Source organism: Haematobia irritans, chromosome 4 (genome assembly GCF_050003625.1).
Source record: "Haematobia irritans isolate KBUSLIRL chromosome 4, ASM5000362v1, whole genome shotgun sequence".
Classification (NCBI taxonomy): domain Eukaryota; kingdom Metazoa; phylum Arthropoda; class Insecta; order Diptera; family Muscidae; genus Haematobia; species Haematobia irritans.
The window spans coordinates 88,702,747-88,713,369 of record NC_134400.1 but is presented as its reverse complement, the minus strand read 5'-3'; the positions used below and the strand labels follow the sequence as shown (position 1 = coordinate 88,713,369).

The window sequence follows — 10,623 nt, the reverse complement described above, 5'->3', positions numbered from 1 at the left end:
AAACATAGTTGTATGTTTGCCAAAATTTTAAACCTTCCACCCAAAAGTATTCAGTATAAAGTTGCTATAACAATGTTACAAAAATCTAGCTCAGAAAATTAGAATGAAATGTAAATTTTATGTTAAGATTGGTTGTGCAACTAATCTCATTGCTATTTTATAACGGATAATAACGTTTTTTAACATTTGGTGATTTTTGATACCAATTTTGGGAATGGTATATTCAGCAATTTATTTCTTAAAAAAATTTTCCCTGCAAAACTCAATAAACATCCCCAGCAAAAACTAGGCAACCACATCTCATTACAATTTACATTACCAGAAGTAAAGCTGTCATTACACATTGCATTACATTGCGGTGAGTTATAATGACTAACTTGTAATGACAATAATAAATACATCTCGGTAATTTTCGAATTGATATTCTCAAAATGTATTGCATTTGACTGTTAATGAGTTAATAAAATAGAATAAATGACGGTACTATTAAGTATAATTATTCACATAACTGAGCATTTAAAAAAGAAACTCAAAAATAATATGTTATGTAACGGTAATTCTGAAGATTTTTCCGTTAAGGTGAGTATTAAGTTCGAGTTTAGCCGCTAAAGTGAAAACTAAATCAGCAAAAAAAGTAATCAAATTATACATTGTTGTTGCAAATTTCATTATAACTTGATGCCCAAAATAGCCCAAAGCAAATTTTCGTAAAGTTTGTTTTCCTTAAAGTGGATTAATTCAGAAAAGTAATCGTGAAAAAATGGAGATTTTAGCGGCTAAACTCGAACTTAATACCCATCTTTAAGGTGAGTATTAAGTTCGTGTTTAGCCTCTAAAATCGTCATTTTTCACTAAAGTGAAAACTAAATCAGTAAAAATGCATAAAATTATAAATATTTGTTGCAGATTTCATTATAACTTGATGGGGAATAGCCCAAAGCAAATTTTCGCAATGTTTGTATTCCATAAAATGGATTATTAATGAAAAGTAATCGTGAAAAAATGATTTTAGCAGCAAAACTCGAACTTAATACCCACCTTTAAGGAATATTCTTCACGAATATTTCATAATAATTGTGTTTTAAATAAATGCTTTATTATACCTCATTCACATTACACTTTCAAAATCGACTTCACTAGATTTCAACTGGCATTTGCCTTATAAAAAGGGATATATAAAATCCACTTTTAGTAGGTTTCGAACATAATGTGAATCTAACTCCCTAAAACGACAAAATTGATTTCTATTTTAACTGTGAAATTAATTTGCCTGTAATCTTATTTAGATGATTTGTTACATTTTTGTTTATTTCTACAATATTCGTTATATTGCAGCGTTACTCGTCATATTTTGATCCATTGTAATCGGCTAGAGAAGTAAATATTTTCGAGATTTGCTTGCCTGAGACAATAAGTGGCTATTTTGCAAACTTTAGTATATCTACTAATAAGTGATTACATATTAGGTGATTATATGCTTTAAAAGCACTAATTATTTCATGGCCAAAGGTATGCCTGGGAGAAGTACTTTCCTCCTAGGACATGCCAGGATTTTTGTATGGAAGTGAACTATTTTCGGGTTGCGATGCCGGAAGCAGACGGAAGTTGAGTGTCGTTTACAATAATATTGTGAAATACGTTTATGGATTGAGGCGCTTTGACCATATCACCAGATACAGGGAACTTCTTTATGGCGTGTCATTCGATAACTTGTTGAGAATCCGACAACTTTTGTTCCTTCATAGAATTATTTATACGCGTGAACCTAGGTACCTATATGAGAGGCTTCGCTTCGCGAGGTCTAACAGGGGTAAGAAATTAGTTCCTTTCAACTTGGCATTTCTTCACACATGCGATAAGTGTCTGGAATGTACTACCTCATAACATACAACGAAACAGCAACACATTAGATTTCAAAAACATATTATTCTCCCATTATTCAAATTTATTATCAAACTAATCTTAACAGCATATGCTATATTTTCTTTTCCTTTTGTCTTAATAATTATAATCATTTAATAATTATTTTTGTAATTAATTTTTATACCCTGCGCCACACAGTGGAACAGGGTATTATAAGTTAGTGCATATGTTTGTAACACCCAGAAGTAGACGAGATAGACACATGGTGTCTTTGGCAATAATGCTCAGGGTGGGTCCCTGAGTCGATATAACCATGTCCACAGAAAAAAATATCACCAGAATATTTCCAATTAAAAAGTTAATTGAAGTTGAATGTTTTTTCAATTAATAAATTAATTGATACAATTAACTTTTTAATCAAGATAGAAACATTAGGTTAATTAAGTCAATGATTGAAAATTTTTAAATTTTTAATTAAAAAATTAATTGATAGAATTAACATTTTAATCAAATTCAGAAGACTAAGTCAGTTAAAAAAGTGATGAACATTTCTTAATCAAAATAAAAACTCTAAGCCAATTCAGAAAGTAGTTGAAAATAGTTACATTTTTAAATAAAAAATTAATTGGGGTTTGCATTCAACATCAATTAAATTTTTAATTGAATCAATTTAAAAATTAATTGAAAATTGCTAATGACATCAATTAATTTTTTAATCAAGGATTTTTTCTATGCCCAATTAAAACTGTGATTGATACTATCATTTTCGTGATTGAAGACATTTCAATTAAAAAATTAATTGGATCAATTAATTTCGTGATTGAATCAGAAAAATATGTTTTTGTGTGTCCGTCTGTCCGTACGTCCGTCCGTCTGTCTGTGAACACATTTTTGTGATCAAAGTCTAGGTCGCAATTTAAGTCCAATCGCCTTCAAATTTGGCACATGTATGTGTTTTGGCTCAGAATAGAACCCTATTGATTTTGGAAGAAATCGGTTCAGATTTAGATATAGCTCCCATATATATCTTTCGCCCGATATGCACTAATATGGATCCAGCAGCCAGAGTTTTATACCGATTTGCTTGAAATTTTGTACAAACATAACACTTAGACGTATAGTCAAGTGTGCAAAATTTGATTGAAATCGGTTCAGATTTAGATATAGCTCCCATATATAGCTTTCGCGCGATATGGACTTATATGGCCCCAGAAGCCAGATTTTTGGCCGAATTTGGTTGAAATTTTGCACTAGGAGTACAACTAGTAGTATAGTCAAGTGTGCAAAATTTGATTGAAATCGGTTCATATTTAGATATAGCTCCCATATATATCTTTCGCCCGATATGGACTAATATGGTCCTAGAAGCCAGAGTTTTGGCCCAATTTGGTTGAAATTTTGCACAGAGAGTAGATTTAGCATTGTAACTATGCATGCCAAATTTGGTTGAAATCGGTTCAGATTTAGATATATCTCCCATATATAGCTTTCGCCCGATTTACACTCATATGACCACAGAGACCAATTTTTAACTCCGATTTAGTTGAAATTTTGCACAGGGAGTAGAATTAGCATTGTTGCTATGCGTGCCAAATTTGGTTGAAATCGGTTCAGATTTAGATATAGCTCCCATATATGTTTTTCTGATTTCGACAAAAATGGTCAAAATACCAACATTTTCCTTGTAAAATCGCCACTGCTTAGTCGAAAAGTTGTAAAAATGACTCTAATTTTCCTAAAATTCTAATACATATATATCGAGCGATAAATCATAAATAAACTTTGGCGAAGTTTCCTTAAAATTGCTTCAGATTTAAATGTTTCCCATATTTTTTACTAACATTAGCCGACTTAAATTTTGAGTCTATAGATTTTGTAGAAGTCTATCAAATTCTGTCCAGATCGAGTGATATTTAAATGTATGTATTTGGGACAAACCTTTATATATAGCCCCCAACACATTTGACGGATGTGATATGGTATCGAAAATTTAGATCTACAAAGTGGTGCAGGGTATAGTATAGTCGGCCCCGCCCGACTTTAGACTTTCCTTACTTGTTATAATTATTTTTGTTTATTGTTTCCTTTTAAATTATAATATTTTCTCTTAATTCTTTAATTGTATTTCTAGATTTTTTTGTTTCGCTTTTATTTATTTATTTGAACCTAACGTAAGTTGTTATTAAATTACTATTTCCTCTTCTTTTTAATGAAAATTCCTGTACAGTAAATATAAGTCGTAAGCCTTGTTGTGCAGGATAATTAATTAAATAAACATGCGTATGTAAATGTAATCGGGAGCGATGTCAATAAATAAGTGGTTATTAATTTTTAAACAGGCTTACCTACAAGATTACCTGGTAATGAGAGTTTTTGCTGGGTCATAATGATATCATAACTAGTTCAAAAGTTATAGAGGTTTCAATTCAAATTTGTAATTTCCAAAAAAATAGAATTAAAAAAAATCTTACCTCAAAAACTTTCAATTTTCGTAATTTTTGTTTTTTTTTTCGGCTTCATCTCTAAAATACCATTCCAACGATATATCATTTTGTTGTTGCTTAACAAAATGCGCAAAAAATTTGCACTAAACCTCATTAATCCTAGAAAGCTTATCCTACTGAAAGTCATCATGTGGACACAGTTTGTGGACTTTTGTTTTAAATTTTTGTACTTACACCGATGAGGGAGAGCAAAAAACTAAAAAAACGCATACGTCTCTCAGACGTAGATAAGCTGTCTAGGGTTAACTCGAGTGAAATCGTACACTGCAAGAAGAGTTTTCATTTCTGAGGAACGAAATTGTAGACAAGCAAAGTTTTCTTTTGACACTAGAGTTTTTTCTTTTACAGCAAATAAAAATTATGAAAGGCAATCGTTGAATAGTTCGTCGTCAATTCAGATATTAAAGAATATTAAAGAAAACATTAAAATGGAATTTCGTTGGTCTATAATTTTGTTCCAAGGAATGTATTTTTTCTTTGCACATATACGTTTATCGGAATGAAAAATTTAGTATCCGGTGGTCATTTGAGTCCATCTCGGTCGGAAGATTTATATGGAAGGTATATATAAATCTGAACCGATGTCCACCAAATTTAGCATATTTGACTATAATACTAATTGTACTCCTTGTGCAAAATTTTAAGCTTATCAAAGTGGCTTCTGGAACCATATTTGATACTGGCAAAATACGGTGTTAATTCACTTGTATGGCCCCAGTAGCCAGAGAATTTTGCACAAAGACTATATATGAGAGTATTTCGGACAAAATGGGGTGTTAATTCACTTGTATGGCCCAGTAGCCAGAGAATTTAGCACAAAGACTATATATGAGAGTATTTCGGACTCGGCTATAAAAGGGAGGTCCCTTGTCATTGAGCTTAACATAGAATAAGGCAGCACTCAGTGATAAGTTCACCACGGTGGCAGCACATTGGACTGAATAGTCTAAGTGAGTCTGAACTATCGGGCTGACACTATACCTAACCTAACCTATATATAATTCCCACATATATCTTTTGCCCGATTTACACTCTTATTGAAACGGAGACCAAAATTTTGAAGAGGTACTAGAGTAAAATACTAACTATGCATGCTAAATTTGGTTGATGTAGGTTTAGGTTAAGATATAGCTCCCCTATACATATGGTATTAGTCCGATATGGTTTTAATTAGACTCAAACGCCAATATTTCACCTTGATTTGCTTTTAATTTTGCACAAATGGTACAATTGATGATATCCTCCGACAAGGCTAAGATTTAAATTAATATAAAATATTTAATTCTATAGTTTAACTTACAGATAAGCAAGTAAGAAAACTTTAAAGTCGGACAGGGCCGACTTTATTATACCCTGCACCACTTTGCGGGTCCACATTTTCGATAGCATATCAAATCCGTCCAATGTGTTGGGTGCTATATATAAAGATTTATGTTCCCATATACATATATTTAAATCTGTCCTGATCTGAACAAAATTTGTTAGAGTTCTACAAAATTTATAGACTTTAAATCTAAGTCGGCAAATGCCCAGGAGTGGAACACAATGTTAGTAAAAAAGTATGGGAAACATTTAAATCTGAACCAATTTTGAGGCAACTTCGCAAAAGTGTATTTACGATTTATCGGTCGATAGATATGTATTAAAAGTAAATACAAATTGGAGTCAGTTTACAATTTTTCGACTTAGCCGTGGCGATTTTATAAGGAAAATGTGGATATTTTGGTCATTTTTACCTAAATCGGAAAAACATATTTGCCTAAATCGGAAAAATATGGAAACTATATCGAAATCTGAACTGATTTAAACAAAATTTGACATGCATAGTTACTATGTTAATTCAAAATTTAACGTCAATCGGATTACAAATTTGATCTCTGTGGTCATATGACGGAAAACCGGGCGAAAGGTATATATGGGATCTATATCTAATATGGCAGATATATTTATTTATTTATTTCAGTCTATGGAATAACAATAATTCCTTGCAGACTATATCTATATCTGAACCGATTTCAATAAAATCTTGTACTCCTGGTGTAAACTTTCAAACAAATTAGGGTAAAACTCTGACTTCTGGGGCCATATAACATAAGTGCATGTCGGGCGAAAGATATATATGTATATGGGAGCTATATATAAATCTGAACCGATTACAATAAAAGTTGGCATACTTAACTATAGTACTAATTGTTCTCCACACCGAAAAAAATGAACTGTTTTATAGGAAGAATGAACTACTTTGCACGAAAATTGAACTAAATTTTACTCCACATGTTGACATTTCCACAAAGCGTTGTTAAATTTTAATGCCCTGTTGTACTTCTTGACTGCAGTTCATGAAATTACATCATCTCCTAGAAGAAAAAATGAACTAAAAGTAAAGAAAAAAATCATTGGCGCCAAATCATCACCATTTTAACCATACAATAGTTCATTCTTACTATTTTTGGGAATCGTACGAAAATCTTCGTTTGCTTTAGTTCATATTGAACTTATGTTTATGTGTACGGTCATTGGACTTTATACTCACGTTTAGTTCATAAAATTTTTGAAACATACTTAAAAAAAGTAAGATTTCATTAAGCTGTGGAAAATTTCGATAAGAATAATAAAATTTATCAACAAGCAAATAAATTTTTTCCAATAAAAATAAGTTAAATTTAGCGTTAGTTTAACTACGGAATTTTTTTTCTGTGCATATAAGTACATATCGGTCGAAAAATATATATAGGAGCTATATCTAAATCTTAATCGATTTCAATCAAAATTGGCACACTTGACTATAGTACTAATTGTTCCCCATGTGCAAAATTTCAAGCAAATTAGGGTACCTTTCTGTAGCAAATGAACTCTGTTTGTGAATATTTTGAAAAAAACAACAAAATGATTCTTCGATCTACGGTATTGTTACCGCAATTACTGCCAAGGAATTTAATTTTTACATTAAAACATTGAAGCATTTTTCCCTCATTAAGAGTTTTTGCTACTTCTGGGAAAACCCCCCGGTTGGACCGGTTATGCCGGTGATTTAATTTTTAAAACACCGCCCTCCGGTTTTAAAAAATGGTTCGTTTTTTTAGAACCAAGAAAACCCGATTTAAAAAAAACCGGGTTTTTGATCACTCCATTGTGATTCCACAGTGCTAAGAGAGAACTCTTATCACTGAATGCTGCCCGATTCTATGTTAAGCTCAATGACAAGGGACCTCCTTTTTATAGCCGAGTCCGAACGGCGTTCCACATTGCAGTGAAACCACTTAGAGAAGCTGAGGTGAGATAATCTACCGCTGAAAAACTTTTGGGTGTTTGGTCGAAACTGGGTTTGAAACCACGACCCTGTGTATGCAAGTCGGGCATGCTAACCATTGCACCACGGTGGCTCTCTTCGATGGACTAAAATAGAATTAAATTTTCTGATTCAATCACGAAATTAATTGACCTAATTAATTTTTTTTTTAATTGAAATGTCTTCAATCACGAAAATGACTAATCACAGTTTTAATTGGATTTTAAGAAGTACTTAATTTAAAAACGAATTGATTTCATTAGCAAATTTCAATTAATATTGATTCAATTAAAAATTTAATTGATGTTGATTGCAAAACTCAATTGGCTTAGTGTTTTTAATTTGATTAAAAAATTTATTGTTTGAAATTAATTTTAATTAAAAATAAAAAAATCCATTATTTTTGTAACTGATTTACCCCCATTTTCATGAAGCTCTGTTAGTGCTACGTTAGCTAACGAACTTTTAAACCGCACTATCGACATATCTGTCACCTTGCCTATATATTCCATATGCCAGTTAAGAATTTAACTGCTGAAATTTTTTCAGTTAATGTTAACCGGAAAGAAGATATTGACAGTTCATTTTCTGTTAACTGGAAGTTAAAGCCTAACGGAGCTACATGAAAATGGCCGTTAGTCGTCCGAGTTTGATTAAAAAGTTAATTGTATAAATGAATTTGTTAATTGAAAAACAATATCAATCAACTTTTTGATTGGAAATATTTTGGTGATATTTTTTTCTGTGTAAATATAGTACTGAAATATCTGAAATGTTTTTGATAGCATAATGCTAAAAATGCTAATTTAATTCATTAAAAAACAGCTATGAAAAATGTTAAATTAAAATTTTGCGGCTACATACAAAATATTTAAATGCTAAATTTAGCTGCTAAAATGGTCACACTGCTTGAATGAGAAAATGTCAGTGTCTATGTGAAGAGAGTAAACGCATCATGTCATCTCTGCAATATATTTTCGGGGTTCAAGGAACTTTCTACTGTACTATAGTTAGTATATGGTATTGTAGAATGAATCAAAAGGAAATTCATGTTGGTATCTGGCATACATGGAACAGTCACAAATGCCAGTAAATAAAAATAAAAACGGCGAGACAATTGCAAACACACTGACGCATACGCTTCTGGTTGCTTGCTTTTGCTTTCATGCATTTACTGGAACAGTCGAGACATAATCAGCAACTCCTGCCTCATGCCGCTACTTTTAATGCACACGAGACACTGAAACTCTCGCCTAAGCGAAGAGCTTCCATTGCATTGAAATATAAATACGAGGCAATATTCTACAAAAGCTATCAGTTGTAAACAAACAGCAGAACAGTTACCTCTAGAGCCAAGAGCTTGAAACATTTAAAAACCAAAAAAACACGACTTATAACAAAAAGCCAAATAGCTAAGAACTTTAAACCCATTAAGTGTTGATAAATTAAATACAAGAAGAAAAAACATTCCTGAAAATTTTTACCTCGATTTCATCAAGAACAAAAGGCGTTGTAGAAAAAAGTGAAATCGAACAAAATATGGCTAATCTACCACTTCTATTGAGTCTTGCCAATGACCTCAACCGCATTTCATCATCACCATTCTATGAAACACCACTACACCATCTGGTCCAACCTCATAGCCTGGCTGTGGCCGAAGGAACTCACCCAAGCCATAGACATATGCAACGACACCACTCATCGGGTCCTGTATCCACAATAGGCAAAGATGGCTTCCAAGTTTGCATGGATGTCCAACATTTTAAGCCAAGCGAATTGAATGTCAAAGTGTTAGGCGATTGTATTGTTGTGGAAGGTAAACACGAAGAACGAGAAGACGATCATGGCTATATCTCAAGGTGTTTTGTTCGACGTTATACCTTGCCCAAGGGTTATGATCCCAATAGTGTTGTCTCCACACTATCATCGGATGGCGTTCTTATAGTACGTGCTCCTAAGCCACAAATAAAAGACAAAGACAATGAGCGTATCATACAAATCCAACAAGTTGGTCCAGCCCATTTGCATGTGAAAGACAATTCCAAAGACCATGTTGAAGATGAGAAGAAGGAGGAAAGCACTGACGCAAAGAAATAAGAATCTCAACAAAGACTCTCATCTGATTACATCACTCAATTGTATTAGGTGCCGCTGAGTGCCTCATCATTTATTGCATTTATTATTCACTAAATATGAGAAATATTAAAAAGATATCACAATAAAACCCTATAAAAATAAAGATTTTATTTGTTTTCTTACAACATGACATCCAGCCTACGACATGACATCCAGCCTAAATCTCCACGACGATAACTTCCCAAATGTGGTTCCCCTCTACTATTGTAAATACAGGTAATCATGTTTACCACGATTACCGGTGGAAGAAACAAGAAAATTTCTTTGATCCAACATTTCGTTTCGAAGGAAAGAAATATTTTTTTTGTGTACGCCCAGAGAAAGGCTTGGTTGAAAATCGATCACGACAATAAAAATATAGTTAATTAGTTTTAGTTGTTGGAACCATTGGTATAATCAATAAAATATCAATACACTCAAATGCTAGTACTCACGACTAAATATTGGTAGTTATAAATTTATTTTTTCAAAGCGACAAATAGTCCAAAACCGACAAATAGTTTGTACAATAAATAAATTGGTTGTGGTAGTTATTAATGGGACATATTGCTGCAACATACATTTGGAAAAGTGAAAAGTCTATAAAATGTATTTAATGCAATGGAAATTCCAAATAGTTTATTGTTTGAAAAAGTTTGGCAATTATGGGAAGAAGCTATGAGCTTGCGCACAGCCAGAAGAACGTCAGCCGTCGTTATTACCAAAAATTCCGAAAAGTCTCCAAGGTCAATCGTTTCTACACCCTCACAAAAAATCGCTTCTGTAACATATACTTCCAAACATATTTTGCTTCAAGCATATACATTTTTGGGTATTGCCCAAACATTTATA

General features: G+C 32.4%; 1 protein-coding gene across 1 annotated transcript; it reads left to right on the top strand.

Annotated features, from left to right (window-relative positions):
• Positions 1 to 8,963: 8,963 nt before the first annotated feature.
• Positions 8,964 to 9,895, top strand: LOC142235226 (heat shock protein 23-like). The gene has a single exon (XM_075306491.1). The coding sequence runs from the start codon at positions 9,196 to 9,198 to the stop codon at positions 9,751 to 9,753; it is 558 nt and encodes a 185-aa protein (XP_075162606.1). The 5' UTR covers positions 8,964 to 9,195; the 3' UTR covers positions 9,754 to 9,895.
• Positions 9,896 to 10,623: the final 728 nt, after the last annotated feature.

What these genes read in the sequence shown, in the direction of transcription:
- LOC142235226 (XM_075306491.1), top strand. Translation starts at nt 9,196, where the DNA reads ATGGCTAATCTACCACTTCTATTGAGTCTTGCCAATGACCTCAACCGC.